Source organism: Hypanus sabinus, chromosome 16 (genome assembly GCF_030144855.1).
Source record: "Hypanus sabinus isolate sHypSab1 chromosome 16, sHypSab1.hap1, whole genome shotgun sequence".
NCBI classification, from domain to species: Eukaryota; Metazoa; Chordata; class Chondrichthyes; order Myliobatiformes; family Dasyatidae; genus Hypanus; species Hypanus sabinus.
Genome location: NC_082721.1, coordinates 10,779,351 through 10,804,064, shown reverse-complemented (window position 1 = coordinate 10,804,064; position 24,714 = coordinate 10,779,351). Strand labels below are relative to the sequence as shown.

The 24,714-nt window shown below is 43.3% G+C and overlaps 1 protein-coding gene across 1 annotated transcript in view; it reads right to left on the bottom strand.

The window, feature by feature from the left end:
* Window positions 1–3,289: 3,289 nt before the first annotated feature.
* The window catches only part of LOC132405780 (E-selectin-like), a 24,441-nt gene continuing 3,016 nt past the window's right edge, over window positions 3,290–24,714 (bottom strand). Inside the window, exons 3-9 of the mRNA XM_059990789.1 lie at window positions 24,189–24,296; window positions 21,196–21,303; window positions 18,555–18,662; window positions 15,573–15,758; window positions 8,416–8,523; window positions 6,351–6,375; window positions 3,290–3,755 (exon numbers count right to left, since the gene is read on the bottom strand). Coding sequence (XP_059846772.1) covers window positions 3,662–3,755; window positions 6,351–6,375; window positions 8,416–8,523; window positions 15,573–15,758; window positions 18,555–18,662; window positions 21,196–21,303; window positions 24,189–24,296 — 737 coding nt within the window. The 3' untranslated portion in view covers window positions 3,290–3,661. The remainder of the gene's footprint in view (window positions 3,756–6,350; window positions 6,376–8,415; window positions 8,524–15,572; window positions 15,759–18,554; window positions 18,663–21,195; window positions 21,304–24,188; window positions 24,297–24,714) is intronic.

Here is a 24,714-nt window from a genome sequence, read left to right as displayed (position 1 = left end):
GAGAACTGTTTTGTTGCCATACAGCTAAAGAAATAAAGGATGTTGTTGGTAAGTAATGAAGATCTCAAATTAGAAAAGGAATGTTTAAATTTGTTTATCTAATGAGCCAAGAAAACCAATTTTATCTGTTCAGCAAGAATAAATCCATCATACAGGCTTGATAGTCACCGAGGTTTGTTGAAGAAGTGTTGTTATAAAGTTCAGTACAAGCACAAAGTTTAGAAACTAATTTATTGTGCCGAAATACAATTGCAGAGAAAGTTGCCTTTACAGAAGTTACATTAGATCAAAACATCTTTAACTACCCCCTGTGGCCACTTTATTAGGTACATACACTCACACACCTGTTCATTAATGCAAGTATCTAATCAGCCAACTCAATGTATAAAAGTATGCAGATATGGTCAAGAGGTTCAGTTGTTGTTCAAACCAAACATCAGAATGGGAAAAGGAATGTGATCTAAGTGACTTTTGCTGTGGAATGATGGTTGGCGCCAGACAGGGTGGTTTAAGTATCTCAGAAACTGACGATTTCATATAACTTTCGCACTCAACCAGCTCTAGAGTTTACAAAGAATGGTGCAAAAGTAAAGAAAGACGCCCAGTGAGCAGCAGTTCCTTGGGCAAAAGCATCTTGTCATTGAGAGAGGTGAGAGGAGAATGGCCAGCCTGGTTCAAGCTAACAGGAAGATGACAGTAACTCAAATAACCACCAAAAGTGACGTGTAGAAAAGCATCTCCAACAGATCAAAACTTGAGCAACACACGGAAAATGCTGGAGGAACTCAGCAGGCCAGGCAGCATCTATGGAAAAGAGTACAGTAGACGTTTCGGACCGAGACCCTTCATCAGGACTGCTGAAGGGTCTCAGCCTAAAACATCAACTGCACTTTTTTCCAATGATCCTGCAAGGCCTTCTGAGTTCCTCCAGCATTTTGTGTGAGTTGCTTGGATTTCCAGCATCCGCAGAGTTTCTCTTGTTTGTGACATCAAAACTTGAAGTGGATGGGCTGCAGCAGCAGAAGACCATAAACAGGTACCTCCTGCATGTAATAAAGTGGCCACTGAGTGTATAATTTATCACACTGATCTGACTATTCAATTACTGCAGAGCACTCTGCAATAATATATGAAACAAATTGAAACACAGACTTGAGAGCTCAGTTAAATTTTCCAATCCACAACTTCAAAATCCATTACACTTACATAAAATGAATCATTGCAAAGAAATTAATTCTGTCATTGTGATAAGTATTGTAATTATAGTTTATTATTATACCTCATTTCCGAGGGAACGTGACTTGACTCTGAGACTATGCCGGTGGGTGTATAACTATTAACATGCAGACAAATTCAGCGGCTAATTTTAGGCATTAGGCCCTACAAAATAATCAAGACCATGAGACCGTAAATTTAGGAGCAGAATTAGGCCATTCAGCCCATCAACTCTGTTCCACCATCCCATCATAACTGATTTATTATCCCTCTCAACTTTGTTCTCCTGCCTTCTCCCCATAACCTTTGATGCCATGATTAATCAAGAACCTATCAACATCCACTTTAAATACATCCAGTGACTTGGCCTCCACAGCTGTCCATGGCAATGAATTCCATAGATTCACCACCCTCTGGCTAAAGAAATTCCTCCTCATCCTTATTCTAAAGGGACATCTTTGTATTCTGAAGCTGTGCCCTCTGGTCCTTGACTCTCCCACTATAGGAAAGCATCTCTCTACATCCGTTCTATCTTGGGCGTTGCGTCCCAGCTGTCTACGAGACACACAAGCCAGGGCAGTACAATATGGAGAGCAAGCTGTTACCCACGTAGCAAACTCTCCCGATGAATCCAAAGGAACGGCAGAGGCCGATACAGTTTGTCACCAGCAGCGTCCCAGTAGTTATCAGTCAGTGTTGAACGCAACCTAGGACAGCCATAGGGACTCCAGCTCCGGAATTTTCATCAGGGTTCACTCCCGAAGCCTCCCCCGTGAGTGGGTGCAGCCGCAAGGCAGCGGAGGTTTGAGATCAGACTTTTCCTTCTCCTAGATGAGCAGCTAATCACGACTGATGAGCCCCATCTGCCTGAAGTGACCGGTTTTAAGTTGCCAGTATCCCGCCTTTGCCCGTTCTTCAGTCAGTAGAAATGGATCCCCCAGGCTTAGAAGCTAAACCGCATGTGAAGGCCAGGAGCTGGACTTGGTTGTCAGAGGCTATCTAAGATGCATACTATTGGAAGCATTTAATAGGTAGTGAGCGCTTGTCCCCACAGTCACCCCTCTCCCACCCCCAGCCAACACAATCTAAAGGAACCCCAACTCATCTATGTAGGCCTTCCAATATTCTATAGGTTTAAATGAGATTCCCTCTCATTCTTCTGAACTCTAGTGAGTACAGGCCCAGAGCCATCATAAGCTCCTCATACATTAACAAGTTGTAGATTAATGAGTCAAACAACTGTGGTTCAATCCTGTGTCAATATCATGGACGTCTCTATTTCTTCCCGAGAGTATAAATGGTTGATTTCAATTATTTCTTTCTTACCCACTCATCTTTTTCCCCTTTTTGCTCAAAGTTTTTGAGTATCATTCCTTCGTCTTATTTATTTAGAAGCAGAATAAAGGAAACTGATTGAATTCCACGGGCAACAATCACCATTCTCTGTGTCCTGTGTGTTGCCATTCATAATTTATGCTGTGGGATGTTCCCTTCCAGTCACCCTGCATGGACAGTTCCCAGTACAAGTCACTAACGGAAGGGTGAGACATTTGGTAGATAGTTTTGTCTCTGATGCATGAGCTAGTTTTCCAGTCTGACATCAAGGCAGTTCATAAAGAGATTCTGCAGTTGCTGGAAATACTGGAGGGACTCATCAAGTCAGGCAGCATCTACGGAGAGGAATAAAGAGGTGACATTTCTGGCTGAGATCCATCTTCAGGACTGGAGAGGTAGGGGGACATCTCTGCTACATGACAAAGCCAAACTTGGGTTGGAGGAGAAACACTTCATGTTCCACTTGCGTAGTCTTCAACCTGATTGCATGAACATTGATCTCTCCAACTTCTGGTAAGTTCTCCCCTCTCACTCCTCTCATTCCCCATTATGGTTACCCTTCTCTTCTCCTCAGCTGTCCATCACCTCCCTCCTCCTTCCCTCTCTTGCATGGTCCATTGTCCTTTCCTATCAAATTCCTTCTTCTTCAGCCCTTTACCTGTTCCACCTATCAACTCCCAGCTTCTTGCTTTATCCTCTCACCCCACCCACCCACCTTCCCCCTCACCCGGATCTCACCTATCACCTACTGGATTGTACTCCTTCCCCTCCCCCTGCCTTCTCATTCAGGATTCTTCCCTCTTCCTTTCCAATCAACATTTCCCTTAAATATTCTCCATATTTATTTCCAGTATTTTCTTCCTATTTCATTCCAAATCATGGCCTGCAAATTACTACTAGCAAAATTAACAAATGCTCGTCATATTCCTAAGAAAGTTCCCAACTTTAACATTAGCAAAGTTTAACTGGGTTGCCCTCTCTATCAAATAAAGACTGAGGTAAATACAAACAGCTGTAAAAAGTAGTTTAACATTCATTTTAAAGACACAATTTGATTTAATACCACAAATTTCAACACGAGAAACTGACAGATTTCTGTTGAATGATGTCACTATTTCAAGTCCCGCTGAGCGATGTCAGTGTTGATATACATGTCATTGTGTGGTATCACGCAATAAACTTCTGCTGTCTCCTGTGGAGTTGAACTAGAAGTGAATTGTAAAGATAAGTTCATTTATTTCTTAGAAAAAGTAAATGAACAGGTTAGGAAATTCATTTAATCTAATGCAAACACACAGGCAAATCATCAGAGGTAATATCCTCGCCACCAGTGATTATGTCTACAAAGAGCATGCCACAGGAAAGAATAATCAATCATCCGGGACCCCAGCCATCTATGCCATGCTCTCTTCTCACCACTGCCATCAGGAGCCTTAGGGTCCACACCACCACATTCAGGAACAGTTATTACCCCACGACCATCAGGATCCTGAACTTCACTCATCTCAACACTAAACTGATTCCACAACCTATGGACTCACTTTCAAGCACTCTACAACTCATCTTCTCAATATTATATGTTTATTATTATTATTGTTGTTTTATATTTGCATAGTCTTCTTTTGCACATTGGGTTGTTTGTCATTTTACTTTATGTGTCACTTTGCATTGGTTCTATTGTATTACTGAGAATGCCTTCAAGAAAATGAATCTCAAGGTAGAATATGGTGATATTTACATATGTACTTTGATAATAAATTTACTTTGAAACTTTGAACACTTCCATCATTTAAAAATTTCTTAATTTTCAAACACCATCCATTAAGAGTTCTCTTTGTCAATTAATCCAACAGCTCACCAAATCTTTCACCTCTGCACAACTCTTTTTCCCTCCCCACACACCGCTCTCTCCTAACCCTACCTGCAGAGAAGGTGAATGATGTTCACTCTTAAAGGATTAAGATTTTTATTTCACTTCTACTCCACCACTGACCATTCCTCACAGAAATATTCCTTTTATTTCCCCCCTGGCATTGCCTCACACAATTGTGATTAAAACTCTAGTATTACAGATTTATGTCTGGGTCCGACCAAATGCTGAATATTATCCTTTGCCTCTCTCCTGGCTAGACGCTTGATCCTCCTCAGATGGAGAGATGTTGCCCCGCCCACGCACGCTCAATGGCTTAACGACATTATGGCCTGCTTGGACCTCGAAAAAATCCATTATTCAGTTCTTAATTCGGATCTAAAGTTCCATAAGGTCTGGGGACCTTTTATCGAGTACTTTCAAAACCTTCCTCTTGACTTTTTTTCTTTTCGGTCCCTTGCTTTCAGCTCCCTTTTTTTTTCTCTCTGGTAGAAGGCATTATTATCCTCTGTTGCTGAGTGTATTCACAGTCTGGGAGTTTGGCTGTCCTGGTTTATACTCTTTATATTGTGTTGTGGTTGGTCTGGAGTTGCTGTTGTTTTCTCTTGTGTTGTGGGGCTTGGGGAGGACACTAAGCTTACTTGTCTTTAATTTAGGTGCTTTTTTGTTAAATTCTCTTCCTTTGTAGCATATTGTTATTGTATGCTTAATTTTGCACTGTTTTAATATTCCTCATTGGGATTTGGGGTTTTTAATTTGTAAAATGTTTTGAAAAACTAATAAAAAAAATTAAAAACTCTAGTATTTATAAATAGCTGCTCTTTCTTCCTCACCCCCCACCCTGGTCTGAATGAGGCCACAAATGGCCCCCTGTAAATATATTCATCATCGAGGGAGATTAACACTATCTGTTTATCTCTTCTGTTAAGTCTTTGAGTGCATTACCATTCCATCCCTAACAATATGGAGCAAGGGTATGCCATTTAGCAGACAGATCTGTGACCTTACTCTCCAAACCCAGCTTTTCCCTGTACAGCTTATAAATTTGTTTATCAATGACCCAAAAACTGCTCGATTATCTCATTTTGCAAAAAGCCTCTGGACATTTAACCTTAGTAGCCGGACTACGTTATATTTGCCACAGAAATTGGTGGGAAAGCAAATTTGAAACTTGGCTCCATTTTGATTCTACTTTCTATTCCAATTCCCATCCTCGTTCTGACAGGTCGGGCCATGGCCTCCTCTACAGTCACGATGAGGCCACTGTCTGGTTGAAGGAGCAACACCTCACAATCCATCTGAAAAGCTTCCAACCTGATGGCATGAACATCGATTTCTCCCCCCTTTCCCCTCCTCTCTTCTTCCATTCCCCATATGGCTCATCTATTACCCCTCCTCTTCTCCTCACCTGCCCATCACCTCCCTTTGGTGTCCTTCCTCCTTCCCTTTCTCCCATGTTCCACTGACCTCTCCTATCAAATTCATTCTCCTTCAGCCCTTTACCTCTTCCACCTCTCACCTCCCAGCTTCTCATTTCATCTCCCCCCCCCAGCCACCCACCCACCTTCCCCCCTCACCTGCCAGCTTGTACTCCTTCCCCTCCCCCACCTTCTTAATCTAGCTTTTGCCCCCTTCCTTTCCAGTCCCGAATGGTTATTCATCTCCATAGATGCTGCCTGACCTGCTGAGCTTCTCCAGCATTTTGTGTGTGTTCCGGGGTTCCATTAATGTCAGTGTTTTTAAAGCACCTGATTTCTTCCAAATACAGCAAAGGAAGAATTTATTCTGATAATTTTTAACCCAGTGATACATTCCTTTTGTTTCTGTCTAAAGTTATCTGACACTGTTACAGAAGTCCCAGTCATTTTACCATCATTGAATTGCTTGCAACCATGAAGAAACAAAGGCTGGAGATGTTTTCAATACTCACAGGTCATTGGTGGTGTCGGCTTGTTCTAAAGTAAGTGAAAAACAAAGGAAATTATTATTCTGAGGATCATCTCGTGGCAACAATAACTATTTTTCAGAATGTCTGCTTCCTGCACCTTGTCCCAACCCGATTACACTAACTCACCTATAACTCCCAAACTTCTTTCCCATAATTATTGATATTTCTAAAATTTGCCATAGATTCTGCCTTTGTCCTTCCTCCAGAGTCCCAACAAACATATCTTGTTAATAGGCGATGCCTCAAGAAGGTAGCATTTTCATTAAGGACCTTCACCATCTGTGACAGAACCACATACAGTCTTAGGCACAAAAGTCTTAGGCACATATATACAGTCCTGTGAGTCCTGTGCAAAAGTCTTAGATACATATACTGTATATAGCTAGGGTGCCTAAGGCACTTGGACGGTACTGTATATTGGTGGTTGGGAAACAGAAGTAAGAGTACTCAGATCTGTAGTATTAAGTGTTATTTGATAACTGTGAAGACATACATACTGTATGTGCCTAAGAATTTTGCACAGTACGTTTCCAATCCTTGTACCCGTCAACATTGTAATTGTACCCACCTCTACCACTTCATCCAGCAAATCATTTAACATATTCATCATTCCTTGTGTGAAAATCTTTCCCCTCAGATCTCCTTTAAACCTTTCCCATCTCACCTTAAAGCTCCTGTTTTAGATTCCACTTTCCTGGGGAAAAGATTGTGACAATTCACCTTACCCTCTAGGTCACCCCCTGTTATCAGCTCATCCACTCTCCTTATAACTTATTCCTCAGTCTGACAACATCCTGTCAAAGGGGGTGCACATCCTTCCTGCCGCTGGGTGACCAGGACTGCACACTGTACTCCAAATGCATTCTCATCAATATTACTTACAGTTGCAACATTTCATCCTGACTTTTGTGGTCAGTACCCTGACTGATTCTTCACCTGCATCTCCACTTTCAGAAAAGTATCTCTACGCCTCTCTGTTCTACAACAATCTCCAGGGCCCTGCCATTTATGGTACAGCTTCTCCCCAACTTAACTTCGCAAAATGCTGCACTTGACACTTGTCAAAGTTAAATATGAGCTTTAGAAACTCAAAGACTTTGAATATCTTTAAGGAAGATTCTCAGTAAGTAAGAGGGTGAAGGGATACCAGGTTCCGGCAGACACACAAAGCTGAGGTGATGTGACTTTACATAATGGTGGATTTATTTGTCATGTGTACGTCAAAAATACGGTGAAAGGAGTTGTTTGCCTTAACAACCAACGCACCCAATATGTGCTGGGGGCAGCCCACACACGTCGCCACGCGTTCCCACGCTAACATTGCGTGCCCAACATGTTCAGCAGAATCACACGGAACACAATGGAACAGAAAACCCAAAACAACAACAGTGAAACAAGCCCCCTCCTTCCCTCCCTCCTGCCAACACACACAAACTCAATCCTTTCACCCCATTTCAGAGTGGTGAATTTGTGGAATTTGTTACCACAGGCAGCTGTGGAGGCCGGGTCGTTGGGTGTATTTAAGGCAGAGATTGATAGGTTCTTGATTGGACACGGCATCTAAGGTTACGGGGAGAAGGCTGGGAACTGGGGCTGAGGCGGGGGAAAGAAAGGATCAGCCATAATTGAATGGCGGAGCAGACTCAATGGGCCAAATGGCCTAATTCTGCTCCTATGCCTTGTGGTCTTTGGTCTTCTGTTTCCACAGGACTCATGGATTCGCAGACACTGGAGCCCTGCAAGATGAGCAGACGATGAACCTTGCAGCTATCAAGATCCCACTCCCTAAACCATTCCAGCTTCCTCTCCATGGACCTTCCAGAAGTACTTACCTGCTGGCAATTAAATCTGAAGGCTTCAATATGATGGAAATATTGAGGATGACGTTAACATCACCCTTCTGTCGGGAAACTGACAAGTTGAGGGTTTAGCGTACCACAGGTCAGGGTTTGCAATGCACAGTAAGTATAACCTGGTCAGACTCAACTTGAGGGACTAACTAAGGAGTCTTCTGAACACTGGTGATTATGGTTTCAACGTAAGTTACCTTTATGGTTTCTCCTGCATCTCCAAACGATCACTGGTATTATTAAAAGAAGTGCTGCTCCTGCCACAGGAATAATGATGAGGATTGGATTGTGGTAATTGACAGCATCTGGAGATCCACAGCATAGGAAACAACAATAGATTAGATCACTCACAAATTTCTACAGATGTACCACGGAGAGCATTCTAACTGGTTGCATCACCATCTGGTATCAAGGGATCCCTGCACAGAATCAGAGAAAGCTGCAGGAGGTTGTAAACTCAGCCAGCTCATCCTCCCCAGTATCAAGGGCTCCTTCAAAAAGTGATGCCTCAGAAAGGTGGCATCTGTCATTAAGGTCCCCCATCACTCAGAGCTACCCTCTTCTCATCACTACCATCGAGGAGGAGGTACAGGAACTTGAAGACACACACTCAACCTTTTTAGGTACAGCTCCTTCCCCACTACCATCACATTTCTGAATAGACAAAGAGCCCATGTACACTACATTAATATTTTCTTTTTTTGTTCTCTTTTGTACAACTTATTTAATTACATATGTATTTCTTAATAAATTGTAAATTACAATATGCATTGCAAAGTACTGCTGCCGCAAAACAACAAATTTCATGACATTTCAGTGATGTTAAACTTGATTCTGAGCTTAAATTGGCTTTATTTGTCACATATAGATCAAAACATAAGGTGAAATGTGCTAGTTTGTGTCGAGGAGAAGCTGGGTCCACAACTCACTAATCCTAACTCTATGTCTTTGGAGTGTGGAGGGAGACCCGGGCTCCCAGACAAAACCCACACGGTCAGGGGAGAACTTGCAGACTCCTTACAGACAGCGGCAGGAATTGAATCCTGGTCAGCTGTAAAGCGTTTACGCTAACCGCTACTCTGTCCCCCCCCACCACCACCGCGTTCGGCAAATGAATTTTCCAGCCAGTGCACTAGCTTAGCCTCTGAGGGAGGACAGTCAGATTTCAGAGGATTTTCTGCCCTGGCACAGTGGGGCATCATGGTAGCATAGTGGTGAGAGTGGTGAGCTTACGTTTCAGATAGATAGATAGATTGCCTGTTACACCACTGGTGTTTAGGGCAGCAATGAAAGTCCTCCCTCTCTGGCAGTGTTCGCAGCTTCCTTCATCGTGTCAGTAGCTTCCTCTCAGTTTTCACTACTGTTAGTCGTGCAAGTCTCGGGTGGAGACTCAGGAATATCGATGCACTCGGAAGTAGAAGGAATCTTTGTTGCTGTTTCCGTAACAGTTTTGTTTTAACAGTCAGGGTTGTTAGTCCTGAGCTGAACCCCCGCCCCCCCCAAAACCTGGAGGACTGGTGGACCACTCTTAGTCAGGCCTCTACCCTTTGACCGATTTGGCATGGGTGACCCTGCGAAGAGGCAAAGCATAAAGCCCTGACTCCGGTCAACATAACTCCCTGGGTCACTGAGACACACAGGCCTCCTAACTATGATAAGGTAGTGGTCCTCTTGGAAGCTGGATTTCAATCCCGGCCTCCTCCTTAAGGAGTCCCCGCAGAATGCGTGAGTTTTCTCCGGGTATTCTGGCTTCCTCCCTCAGTCCAATCACATACCTGGCAGGTTCATTAGTCATTGTAAATTGTCCTCTGATTAAGTTGGCATTAAGTCGGGGTTGCTGGGACGTGCAGCTTGAAAGGCTGGAAGGGCTTACTCCACTCTGTATCTCTAAAGAAGAACTTTTTAAAACATTAGATTTTCAACTCCATTTTCCTTTGTGGTTGGCTCCTTGTGATAACGGACAGGCACGTGGAATTTGGAGATCACCCTTATTTGGCGTGTTATGCTCAATGCCATGCCTCGTTGGGAAAGCTCAGGAAAAAAAATTGCAATAACGGTAAAACTACCTATAAAAGAATCATTCGTGTGGTCTCCGTGCTGTCTGCTGCCAAAAAAACATGGCCTAAGCAGTTCCCCAGTGAGGGGTGCTGGTAGAAATCACCTCTGCTTTCCCTTCCCATTGGGAATCATGGAAAATATTGAAGGATTCTCACTGCGGAGCTGAGCGATGGGTTGCAAAGATGGGGGCTCAGGATGAAACGTGTTCATATCAAACCACACAGCCCCAAAGATCATCAAAGCTAAGCAAGTCCATGCTGTAGGAGGTCCCAGGCAGAGAGTACAGCCTGTGTCCCTGCTGCTAAAAGCACTGTGATCCAGCAACCCTCCCCACTGTCAAGGATGTCTCCAAGAGACAGTGCCTCAAGATGGCGGCAAAGAGGAAATGCCAGAGTAGGGTGATGGGCGAGGAGAAGGAGTACAAGGTGATAGGTGAGACCAGATGAGATGGAAGGTTGGTGAGTGGGGGAAGGAGGCTCAAAGTAAGAAGCTGGGAGGTGATAGGCGGAAGAGGTGAAGGTCTGAAGAAGAAGGAATCTGATAGGAGAGGATAGTGGACCATGGGAGAAAGAGAAAGAGGAGAGACATCAGAGGGAGGTGATGGGCAGGTGAGGAGAATAGAAGAGGCAATAGAGGAGCAAGAATTAGTAATGGAAAAAGAGAAAAGGGGAGCAGGAGAAATTTGCAGACGTTAGAGAAATTTATATTCATGCCATCGGGTTGGGGGCTACCCAAACAAAATCTGAGATGTTGCTGCTCAAACCCGAGTATAATCTCATCATGGCAATAGAGGAGGGCATGTTGGGTTGGGAATGGGAAGTAGAATTAAAATGGCCACTAGGATATCCCACCCTTTGTAGAGTCGCCACTGCTATTGTATAGGAAAAGGCACAGCCAATTCCCATCTCTGCCATGGACGGTCCCAAGCCCGGCAGCAAGAGGAGGAGGGTTGGGCATGGGGGCTATCAATACCATCCTGTAAGAACCCAGGGCTACTGAAACACTAGCAGAATCTCCAAAGATCTGATTCCTGGAAGACTTGCAGAATGTGGTGCAAGCAGAGCCAATCTGTGGTGGGAACTCTGGTGGGCTGTGTCTGTGGTCTATGCCCCAGCAGGTGTGATCGGCTTAAGAAGAAGAACCCGTCAATTCAACACGGCTGAATCAATGACAAGGTCAGGTTTATTGTCGTATGCACAGGCACATTGAAAAACTAACTTGCAGCATTCAAAAGACAGCATCTCTGAGAGTGAAACACTGCCCCTGGAACTTAATGTAAGTGTCAAGTTAATTTATCAAGTTCAAGTTTCTAACTCAAGTCTGGAATCCGCTCTGGGTTGGGGGCTGGCCCCTGAAAGCTGGCTCTCCGTCACTGCTATCCTCCAGTGTTTGCTCCCTGGAAGTCAAGCGGGATTGCCTTTGTCTGTGCAGATCCAGCACAAGATAAGGAACTGCTATGGCTTGTTCTCGCAGAAACGTGGCTCCAGGACAACATCCCATACACCATCAACCTATAGGCCGTGACACACAGGGACTTGTGCCAATATTATTTTTTGTGACTGCGTGTGCTATCGTAACTATATGTGCTGCGTATTGCACCTTGCTCTCATCTAGCTGTATACATGCGTACTACAGAATAACAATGAAACCTGAACTTACTTCAGCTCCTGAATCCTCACTGGTTGGATCGAAACTAGTTCATGAATAGAGGGCACTGAAATATACTGATGTCATTGCTTTACTCGGTGGGCAAGTGTCTATTTAAGGAAACCCCCTAAAACTGTCTTTTCACTTCAGGTTTCACTTCTAGGTGTAGGGATCATGTTGGGTTTTTTTTTACAACGTGGATTGTTAAACTGAAAACCAGACAGAATCCTACTAAACTGCTACTTTCATTTGGCTTTACAAGCAGGCACCAAGATCATTTTCCGCTCTCGATGGTGAAATTTGAGAAAAGCATGGAACTCCACAAGGATGGTCATACCTATTTCTTGATTGTACTTGCATTGAAGAACATATAACATGGGACATCAAACATAGACAGTACAGCACAGGAACAGGTCCTTCAGCCCACAATGTTGTGCCCAACCAATTCAATTAGTAATCAAACTAATCCTTCTGTCTACACAATGTTCATATTCTTTCATCTTGCTCATATTCACATGCCTATCTAAATGTCTCTTATAAGTCCCTGAAGTATTTGCCTCAATAACCACCCCAGGTACCCACCACTTTGTGTAAACTTGTCATTCACATTTCCTTTGACTTACCCCCTCCCACCCTAAGTGTATGCCCACTGGTATTAGATATTTGAATCCAAGCAAAACAATATTATCTGTCTACTCTGTCCAGGCCTTCCATAATCGTATAAACCTTTATCAGATCTCCCTTCAACCTCGGCCCATCCAAAGGAAACAACACAAGTTTATCCAGCCTCTCGTTATAGCTCATTCCCTCTAATCCAGGCAACATCCCGGTAAAACTCTCCTGCACCTTTTCCAAAGCTTCTTTGTCCTTCCGGTAATGGGATGACCAGAACTGTAGGTAATACTCCAGATGTGGCATGAGTTTTGAAGGCTTGGAGATTAAGTGCTTTGCAATTGTTTAACATCAATGAAGCTGTGCCAAGCATCACTTCTTAAATTCAGTGAGTATCATTTTAGCTTTTCAGACTGCAGGATTTGAATGTGTCCAGAATAAAAGAAGTCAGCAGGAAATATCATTACCCACCCACCAAATGGGTTTTTCCAAAAGCTCTCTTCTGCAAAGCACTATAGGGCTATTAAAACAAAAACTTCATACCAAATTAAAAGTTTCTTCCCCAGGCAGTTCATCTGATCAACCATTCTAGTTATCCCCTCCCCACCCCCCTCTATTACCCCGTCACTGCACTACACTATAAACACTTTAATCCACTTCTTATAACACTCTTTACATTGTAAATACATGGTGGCATTTATGCATTTATACACATTTTGTACTTCTAACTATATTTTATATAATTCTTTAGTCTGTGTAATTGTTGATTTTTGTTGCCAAGGCACAACAGCAAATTCCTAACAGGTGTAAATGTATATGGTGAACAAAGTTGATCATTTTTCTTTGAAACAACTCACACAAAGTGCAGGAGGAACTCAGCAGGCCAGGCAGCATCTATCGAAGAGAGTACAGTTGACGTTTTGGGCCGAGACCTTTCAGCAGTCCTGATGGAGTGTCTCAGCCCGAAAAGTCGACTGTAATCTTTTCCATAGATGCTGCCTGGCCTGCTGAGCTCCCCCAGCACTTTGTTGTGTGTTGCTCGGATTTCCAGCCTCTGCAGACTTTCTCTCCTTTTTCTTTGTCCCTGCTCATACTGACACTGAAGATACTGTCTGTGTGAAGTTTGTACATTCAAAGTTAAAAGATCCAAGTAAGTGTACTATCGAAGAACACATATGTCACCCTCTACTGCCCTGAGCTTCACATTCTTACAGGCATTCACAGTAAAGACAAAATCACACAACGGAATCAGTGAAAAATTGCACACAGGGACAGGCAAACAGCCAATGTGGAAAAGACAGCAAATGGTGCAAACACAAAAAAGAAAAAAAATCATAGTAATAATAATAAATAAATAGGTACAAATATTGAGAATATGAGTTGTAGAGTCCATGAAAGTGAGTCAATAGGTTATGGAATCAGTTCAGTGTTGGGGTGAGTGAAATTAACCACGTTGGTTCAGGAGCCTGATAGTTGAAGGGTAATAACTGTTCCTGCACCTGGTGGTGTGGGATCTAGGGCTCCTGTACCTTCTTCCAGATGGTTACAGATTACAGTGAGAATGACGATATTCTCTCTGTGACTGCATCTGTTTTCTTCAGGTACTCCAGTTTCCTCTCGATCATCTGTGGGTTGGTAGCCACTGTAAATTGCCTCTTATGTAGGTGAGTGAGAGAAAGCACAGCTGTGCCTCTACTTCCTTACGAAGATTCAGCATGACATTCAGAACTTTGACCAACTTCTATAGGTGTGTAGTGGAGAGTATATTGACTGGCTACATCACAGCTTGGTATGGAAACAACAATGCCCTTGAATCGAAAACCTTACCAAAAGTAATGGGTAAAGCCCTCCCAACCATTGAGCACATTTACACAGAGCGCTGTCGCAGGAAAGCAGCATTCACCATCAGGGACCCCTACCACCACAGAACATTCTCTCTTCTCACTGCTGCCATCAGGAAGAAGGTACAGGAGCCTCAGGACTCTCACCACCAGGTTCAGGAACAATTACTACCCCTCAACTATCAGGCATTTGAACCAAAGGGGATAACTTCATTCAACTTCACTTGCCCCATCACTGATATGTTCTCACAACCAATGTACTCACTTTCAAGATCTCTCCATCTCGTGTTGCTTACTTATGCATTATCATTATTTCTTCTTTTGTATTTGCATAGTGTGTTGTCTTCTGCACATTCTGCAGATGCTGAAAATCTGGAGCAACAGACACAAAATGGTGGAGGAACTCAGCAAGCCAGGCAGCGTCTATGAAGGGTAATAAACAATCAAAGTTTCAGGTTGAGACTGGTCTTGGCCCAAAACATCGATTGCTTATTCCCCTACATAGATGCTAACTGACTTGCCAAGTTCTTCCAGCATTTTGGTTGAATATGCAAAACGTGTGAGATTAATAAACTAATTCCAGTTCCACTTCCACAGTAGGTAGAAAAGGTCTCAGAAACATATAGGAAAGCAGGGTTTACTACTATTCAGTAGTCAGGAGATTTGTGCCAGGTCTGATGTTTAACTTTACAGACACCTACAAGGCTGTGCTGGTAATGATACAGTTTTATTAACTATACAAAAATATTATTAATAGAACTTAATGATCAGCTTAATTTTTCACATGTACATCCAAACATATAGTCAAATGCATAATCTGCATCAAATCAAATCAGTGTGGATTGTGCTGGTGGCAGCCCACAAGTGTCAACACACTTCCAGCACCAAAACAATGTGCCCAAAACTCACTAACCCTAACCCGTACCTCTTTGGAATGTGGGTGGAATTGGAGAACCTGGAGGAAACCCACACGGGCACGGGAAGAACACACAAACTCCTTACGGACCACAATGAGGTGGGACTTCAGGTCTTTGCAACTCCCGCCCAATATTAGCAGCAAGAAGATGGCATGGCCTAGATGTTGTAGGGATCTGCTAACCGTGGTGCAATCATGCCACCATATTCTTACACTGGAGAAACAGGTAAATTCACTTCACCAAATGCCACAGGCTGGCTAAACAGACCAACACACTGACCTTGACAGACTGTGTTGTGAGCCGTCCAAACACCAGATGCTTGGCATGTAGTTGAAATGGTTCCATTCAAAATAAACCCCGGTTCACAGGTAAAGGTGCACACAGACTGGAAGTGGTTCTCTCCGTGCAAGTCTTCGCATTTAACTTGGCTATTGTTTGGTTTAGTAAAACCTGGACACACAGTAACTGGAAAAAAAGCAAAGAAAAAGGAGTTGTCTTTATAAGGAAGCTTTTATTTGGACCCAAAGAATTTTGTGGCTGATTGAACTGTTTAAAGTGTAATTACCATTGATATTATAGAAAAGATAGCAACATAAAAGTAAATTTTCATTTTGTTTTATTTATTTTGAGATATAGTGTGGTAACAAGCTATTCTGGGACAACAAGCCATGCCACCCAATCATACTAATGTGAACAATTCACCTACTAGCCTGTGTATCTTTGGACTGTGGGAGGAAACCAGAGCACCCAGAGGAAACCCACTTGGTCACGGGGAGAACATACAGACTCCTTACAGACAGTGGCAGGAATTGAACCCAAATCCTGTTGCTGTAAATTGTTACGCCAGTCATTACACCACCATACTGGACTGAGAAAGGAACTGATGATGGCCAGAAAATGAAGGAGAATTCCTCTTCTTTTCCATGAATGTGTGTCATGGAACCTTTCACACCCACACAAGCAAGTAAACAGAATCTTGTTTTAAAGTCACATCCAAAGGTTGCACCCCAAGCATTGAGCCACATCCTGTTTACTGATGTGTTCAAATGATGATTTTGTTTCTTGATTTCAATCCAGGGTCTAATGACGCATAGGATCATAGTTATTGTTTCTGACAGCCCAATATCAACACGTTACTTTTTGTACCTGTGTATGCTCATCCCAATTACTCATATTAAGACCTTAGACCCAGAGGTTAACAAACCGTCATCAGTGAAGTGAAATGCAAAGTTATTCTTGTCATGAATGCAGAGCGCTTAAAGATTAATTTTGTAATCCTACGCTTGCAAATGTTTTTGCTATAACCAGGTAGGTTTCAAAGTTTAGAAACAAGCGTTACTGTGGACGCTGGAAATGTAGTGTAATACACACAGTGTGCTGGAGGAGCTCAGCAGGTCAGGCAGCATCTATAGATGGGAATAAACAGTCAACACTTCGAACCAAGACCATTTATTGGGACTGGAAAGGAAGGGGAGAAGTCAGAATAAGAAGATTGGGGCAGGAGAAGAAGTACAAGGTGGTAGGTGAGAGGTGAAATTGGAAGAGGGGACAGAAGTGAAGAAAAGAGCTGGGAAGTTGATTGGTTGAAGAGATAAAGGGCTGGAGACAGGGAAATCTGATAGGAGGACAGAAGACCATGGAAGAAAGGGAAGGGAGAGGAGCACCAGAGAGAGGTGATGGACAGGTAAGAAGAAAATGTGTGAGAGAGAAACAAGAATGGAGAATCATGAAGGAAAGGACGCAGAGTAATTACTGGAGGATTGAGAAATCGATGTTCATGCCATCAGGTTGGAGGCTACCCAGACGGAATATAAGGTGTTGCTCCTCCAACCTCAGTGTGGACTCATCGTGACAGTAGAGGAGACCATGGACTGACACATTGGAATGGGAATGAGAAGTAAAATTGAAACGGCTGGCCATCAGAAGAGCAAGATTTTATGGTGAAAACACTCGACGAAATGGTCTCCCAATCTAGGTCGGGTCTCACCACTATACAAGAGGCCACAATGGGAGAACCAGATACAGTAGATGACCTCATCAGACTTGGTGAAGTGTCACCTGACCTGGAAGAACTGTTTGGAGCCCTGAGTGATAGTGAAGGAGGGGGTATAGAGGCAGGTGAGGCTTAAAAATATAGGGACAAATCACAGAATAGTATCTACCTATTGAAATACAAAGAAAAATGTGTTACTCAAGTAAAGAATGCTTGGCAGCATTCCCTTGTGGACATAAATTACAACACTAGCAAAAAGCCTGTTGATATTCAATTTGAAGTATATGAATCCATACTGGGCCTCTTGGAATATTGGTAGCTCTAATCAACAACCTAAATAAATATGTAAAAACTAAAACCATTGGTGTAAATTAACCAGGAAGTTGCTTGGATTAGGTAGCATGTCTTATGAGCATAGGTTGGGAGAGCTAAGGCTTTTCTCTGTGGAGTGAAGAATGAGAGGTGACTTGATAGAGGTGTACAAGATGATAAGAGGTATAGGTCGAGTGGACAGCCAGAAACTTTTTCCCAGGGTGGAAATGATTAATATAAAGGCATATCTTGGAGGTGTTGGGAAGAAAGGATGGGGGGGGGGGGCAATGTCAAGGATAGATTTTTTACACAGAGAGTGGTGGGTGTATGGAACATGCTGCCAAGAAGTCGTGGTAGAAGCAGATACATTAGGGACAACTTAAAGACTCTTGGATCGGTACATGAATGAATGAACAGTGGAGGGCTATGTGCATGGGATTGGTGAAATTGACCTCAGAGTAAGCTAAAGGGTCAGTAGTACACCGTGGGCAGAAGGGCCTGTACTGAACTGTACTGTTCACTGTTCTAAATTGGAATGAAGGCAATGGTTACAAAGAGAAAATAGTGTGGGATTTGTGGCTTCCATTCAGTCAGTGGTTTGAAACTGACTGCCTCACACAGGCAAAGTCTCTGCCGATTGTGCTTTTGGGATCTACGGGATGTGCCAGGTTAGTCAGAGCAAAGGCAAGAAATTCGCAGCTAGAGAAAGGGACATCAATGAGACAGAGTCCCAATCACCGCTGGGCCGTGTGGGCGAATGGACTGTCTGGAGGGGCACCAACCAGCTTCATCTGAGAGACTCACACGATCTCCCAGTAACTCAGCAGAGTCGGTGATGAAGAATGCCCGTGTACAAATGGGAGCTAAAGTCCACTAAGCTTTATGGAATTGTGTTCCAACCAGTTATCCAACCATAATGGGAACATATTTTATGTCTTTTCTTTTCCATGCCTTACCGTTTTCACAATTGTTTCCATAGAAACCTTGGTCACATGTGCACCTGAGCCCAGTAGGCAGTTCAGAACACGTGCCTCTTCCATTGCAGGTTGTTGCTTTGCATTTCTCTGCGGAGACATCAGTACAAATTTTCACATTGAACCCACGTCAGTCAGCAAGTGTTCGTGTTAGAGCACTGCATAGGATTAGCCTGTTCTGTATATCTAATCCAGATATAAAACCTAGGCCCAGCACCCATGTACACCCTGTCTGAATGCCCTAATGCTCCCTCCGCACCACTTCCCAACTCACGGACACACTCTCATCCTGCATTGGTCATTTTTCATCTGTTATTGCTGCTGTTTCACATTTTTATACAACTTTATTATTATCATACCTGTAACATTATACTGGTTATATACATGTCATATATATACGTCTTATATGCCCTTCCCTCGGACAATATCGGTGGCATAGAGAGGGGAGACTTGCAGCTTGGGCAACTGCTGGTCTTCCATTAAAAAAAACCCCTGCCCAGGCTTGTGCCCTGGAAACTTTCCAAGGCGCAAATCCATGGTCTATCGAGACTAACGGAGGCCTATATGTCTTATATACCTTGCAATTTCTATCAACCTGTCAGTCTTCAGGCCATGACACTCAGTGACTTTTGCTGATATTATTTTGTGACTGTGCGTGCTGGATCGTAACTCTATGTACTGTGACTATATTTACTGTGTTGTGCACCTTGGCCCCAGAGGAACGATGTTTTGTTCAGCTGTATACAAGTGTATTGTTGAAGGACAATAAATTTGAACTTGAATTGTAATTTGTCGAGCAAGGGGCACAAAATGCTGGAGGAACTCAGCAGGTCAGGGAGTATCTATGGAAATGAATAAACAGTCTATGCTTTGGGCTGAGACCCTTCTGTATGGGAAAGAACGGAGCATGAGCCAGAATAAGAAGGTAGAGGGAGGTTGATTCTCTCCAACACCTCAATAATCAAAGTTATCTGGCTTTCATTGCCTTACCTTCACTATGGACATCCTGTCCCTAAACACTTCCATCCCCCATCAGGAAGACCGTAAATCTCTCAGCTTCTTACTGGACAACAGGCCTAATCAGTTGTAAGTTGTTGCTGTGAGCAGGCAGGCTTCAAACATCTTCAAAGTTCAGATTTTGAACTTTGAAATTTTTTTTGTATCGTGGTGGCTGGAAAGTTTATGAGATTAATCACAGAATAGAAGCTACCTATTGAAATACAAAGCAAAATGTACCCAAGCAGGGAATGCTTATTAGTGTTCCTCAAAGCATGTAGATTACAAGAGACAATATTAACAAGAAGCCTGATGGTAGACAAATGGAAGTTTATGAATCCTGTTATCCATTCTGGGACTCTTTGTAATGTTGCTTGCTCTAATCAACAACCTAAGTAAATATGCAAGAACTAAAACTATTGGTGAATGTAAAGTAAGCTGAAAGCTGCTTGCATTGGAGGGCATGTTTTATGGAGATAGGTTGAGAGACCTAAGGCCTTTCTCTTTGGAGCGAAGGAGGATGAGAAGCAATTTGTTATAGGTGTACAAGAGGTATAGATCGAGTGGAAAGCCAAAGACATTTTCCCAGGATGGAAATGGCCAATTATTTTTTAGCTTGTTGCACCAGACCGTCAGCCATTCATGTCTGGTGCGCGGTGTCAGGATTGGTCTCCTTTCGGATTAACCGGGTCTCTACCTGGTATGGTAAGAACGTTCCTGACTCGACCCTTTTTTTTTTTATTTATGAGGCCGAGTGGCTAGCTCGATGCTTAACCAGGCACGGATAGAAAGCATGCTCGAGGGTGGCCTGACTTGGATTCGAACTCGGGAACCTTCGCTCCGGAGTCCGGCGCTGATGCCATTGCGCCACCAGTCAGCCTCATGGCCAATATAAGGAGCATAACTTTGAAGTGTTGGGAGAAGACTTCAAAGTTCTCCCACACTTCAAAGAACAGGGGGGATGTCAGGGATAGTTTATTTACACAGAGAGTGGTGGGTGTACGGAACAACCTACCAGAGGTGGTGGTAGAGCCAGATCCTTTAGCAGCATTTCAGAAACTCTGAGACAGGCATATGGATGAAAGAAAAATGGAGGGCCACGTAGAAGAGAAGGGTTGAATTATGTTTGGAATATGTTAAAGGGCCAACAGCACACCATGGGCCAAAGGGCCTGTACTGTGCTGTACTGTTCAATGTTAAATTGGAATGAAGGCAATGGTCACAAAGAGAAAATAGTGTGGAATTTGTAGCTTCCATTCAGTCAGTGGTTTGAAACTGACTGCCTCACACAGGCAAAGTCTCTGCCGATTGTGCTTTTGGGATCTTCGGGATGTGCCAGGTTAGTCAGATCAAAGGCAGGAAATTCGCAGCTAGAGAAAGGGACATCAATGAGACAGAGTCCCAATCACCGCTGGGCCGTGTGGGCGAATGGACTGTCTGGAGCGGCACCAACCAGCTTCATCTGAGAGACTCACACGATCTCCCAGTAACTCAGCAGAGTCGGTGATGAAGAATGCCCATGTGCAAATGGGAGCTAAAGTCCACTAAGCTTTATGGAATTGTGTTCCAACCAGTTATCCAGCCATAATGGGAACATATTTTATGTCTTTTCTTTTCCATGCCTTACCGTTTTCACAATTGTTTCCATAGAAACCTTGGTCACATGTGCACCTGAGCCCAGTAGGCAGTTCAGAACACGTGCCTCTTCCATTGCAGGTTGTTGCTTTGCATTTCTCTGCGGAGACATCAGTACAAATTTTCACATTGAACCCACGTCTGTCAGCAAGTGTTCGTGTTAGAGCACTGCATAGGATTAGCCTGTTCTATATATCTAATCCAGATATAGAACCTAGACCCAGCACCCATGTACACCCTGTCTGAATGCCCTAACGCTCCCTCCGCACCACTTCCCAACTCACGGGCATGTTCTCACAGCCTTGCGGGCCTCTGCAGCTTGCCATAGACAATTGGACTTCTGGGTTTTTCGAGCTCCTGTGTTTTCTAATTTCGTCTTAACCAGAGCTGTTAAGTCCTTGTCTTCTCTGTTTAATCTTGTCAAGATAATTGTGACTGGCATGGACTTTCTGAGTTCAATGATTATTTAATGCTGACTCCCGATTAGCGCTGTCGGCGGAGTCCTTCTGCACTGAGAATGATTTGTCTCAGGGTGCCACTCAGTCGCACCACCGATGGTCTGTTGATATTCCTATATCTAACCTCTTGCTTCTGTCTCTGATGTTCCTCCGCGCTCTCATCCTGCACTGGTCACTTTTCATCTTTTGTTGCTGCTGTTTCACACATTTCTACGACTGCTTGTTTTATGATAATAGTGTCAGTGACATTATACTGTCCTACGTACATGTGCACCTCGCACTTTATATCAACCTGTCAACCTTCAGTCCATGCCACTCAGGGACTTGTGCTAATATTATTTTGTGACTGTATGCACTCTGTGCAACTATATGTGCTGTGTTTTGCAGAGGAACAATGTTTCATTTAGCTGTATAAATGTGTATGGTTGAATGACAATTAACTGGAACTTGACAGAAGAGTACAGCACAGTACAGATCCTTTGGCCATTGATGTTGTGTCAACCTATCTAGAAATGCTCCATGGTCAATCTGACCCTCTTGATGCCATAAGGGTTAATCTAACCCATTGTGGTGGATTTGTTACTCACCATCATTGTTCCCTATAGAAGTAAAATTCTTAAACTAACACATCGATGCAAAAATTATTCTGAAAGCTTCTAATCGCCAAATTTCGAAATAAGGCAATAAGATACAGGAGTAGAATTAGGCCATTCTGCTCCGCCACTTCATCATGGCTGATCCATTTTCCCTCTCTATCGAGGATATGTGGTTTCAATGATATCCCCCTTATTGTTCTGAATTCCAGTGAGTACAGCCCGGCATCATCAATCGAACCTCATTGAGTCTGCTCTGCCATTTCATCGTGGCTGATCCATCTCCCCTCTCCGCCCCATTCTCTTGCCTCCTCTCTGTATTCCTTCATGCCCTGACTTGAGTAATTAAAAGCAATTGGTTCTTTAGCACTCATATGCACAGAGATTCCTCCAGCTCCCCTTCGAGCCACGTAGCCTAGCAATCCCTCGATTTAATCCTAGCCTAATCTCGGGACAATTTACAATGACCAATTAACCTAATCACCAGTACATCTTTGGACTGTGGGAGGGAACTGGAACACCCAGTGGAAACCCACACAGTCACAGGGAAAATGTACAAATTCCTTACGGGCAGTGGCAGGAATTGAACCCGGGGTCGCTGGTAAAGTAAAGTGTTGTGCTAGTGCTGCAGTCATATGCTGTCCACAATTTTTAGAGTAAGAACCATATTTCTGCTTCTAGATTTAGCTCTACTTGCTATATTCTGTGTTTCTCGCCCAATTCTTCTTGTTTTTGTTTTTGGTGCGGGGGAGGGGAATATGGGGGTTGTTACTTTGATAATAAATGAACTTTAGACCTTATATGCCCTGGTCAATGAGACAAATGAAGCTATTGACTATATATTCCTTACTTTCTCCCTTTCTATTGAAACCATTGCTTATTTGTAAGCTTCAACACATGGGAACTGGGTGTTGGGTTGGAAATACATCTCTACCAAAGGAGGTGTAATGCGTTCCTTCCCTCCGCCAGCCTGCAGGTCACCATTGGGTAAGGTATAGCACCTAATTAGCCATCCCCCTACCAATCAGGGTCACGTGAATCCATGGGAGCAGGTGGTGGACGGTCGTATGAGCAGCCGGTGCAGATCACAAATCCTGGTTCTGCGACCATTGACACCAAGCAGACAATTTCTGAAGAGTATTGATCATGGCTGGGGTCACCCGGCTTGTAAAGACACTGCCCAGGAGAAGACAGAGGCAAACCACTTATGTAAAAAGATTTGCCAAGAACAATCATGGTCATGAGACCATTTTGCCATTGTCATATGAGGGATAAAATAAGGTACAGGCAGGAAAGTTGTTTCCTACAACTAGTACTAGGGGACATAGCTTCAAAATTCAGGGGAGTAGATTTAGGGCGGAGATGAGGAGGAACTACTTCTCCCAGAGAGTGGTGAATCTGTAGAATTCTCTGCCCAGGGAAGCAGTGGAGGCTACCTCAGCAAATATATTTAAGACAAGGTTGGATAGATTTTGGCATAGTAGAGGAATTAAGGGTTATGGGGGAAAGGCAGGTAGGTGGAGATGAGTCCATGATCTTATTGAATGGTGGGGCAGGCTCGACGGGCCAGATGGCCGACTCCTGCTTTTATTTCTTATGTTTTTATGACACGGCACAAAACGGTGACAATATATAAAGAAGCTAAAAATTATTCACAGATTTATATTAACGATAAATAACAAATGTGAAGCACCTCAGGACAAAAGTCCTTTCATCATTGCTAGATCTAAATCTTCTAACTCCCAACCCAGCAGCACTGTGCCCACTCTGTGATACAAGGTGTGTATGCACATGTGTGCCAGCTGAAGATAGGACCGGATTCAATCCAGTTACTTGCCTTTACCAATTGCCATCAACACAGAGAAATATACACTGAAGAATCATTGCCTCAAGAGATACTGGGATTATAGTTTTGAATACATGTCTTCTCTTACCATTTTCACACTTGTCGCCATAGTAACCTTGGTTACAGCTGCACTTAAAACCATCAATTAATTCAGAACATGTGCCTCTTCTGTTACAAGTCGTTTCTTGGCAATGAACTGTAAAACCATTAGCAAAAGCATAATTGTTAACAATCAGATTTGATATAATCACTCAAAAATCTTTGCAGTTTGATTACTTACACCAAATCATACAAGGGACAGAGGTGGATCCACTAATGAAACAATGATGTAGATTGGCATGATCAACAAGGGAACCAACAAGAACTCATTTACTCTAGAAATCCGGCAAGCCCGTATTCTTTCGCTGTAATGTAGGATACCGCCTTCCCTCACACTTCAACGTGTGGAGGATGTGGCCAGCAAAAGTGTTTGTTCAGGGATAGTTTCGACCTGAATGGAAGAAGGATTTCAGCTTCATAAGTGAATAAAGTGGATAACTTGGCATGATAGTTAACTCCTATCACCTCGTATCCTAAACCTCAGGTCAGTGTTAACAGTGGTAAGGCAAGATTCT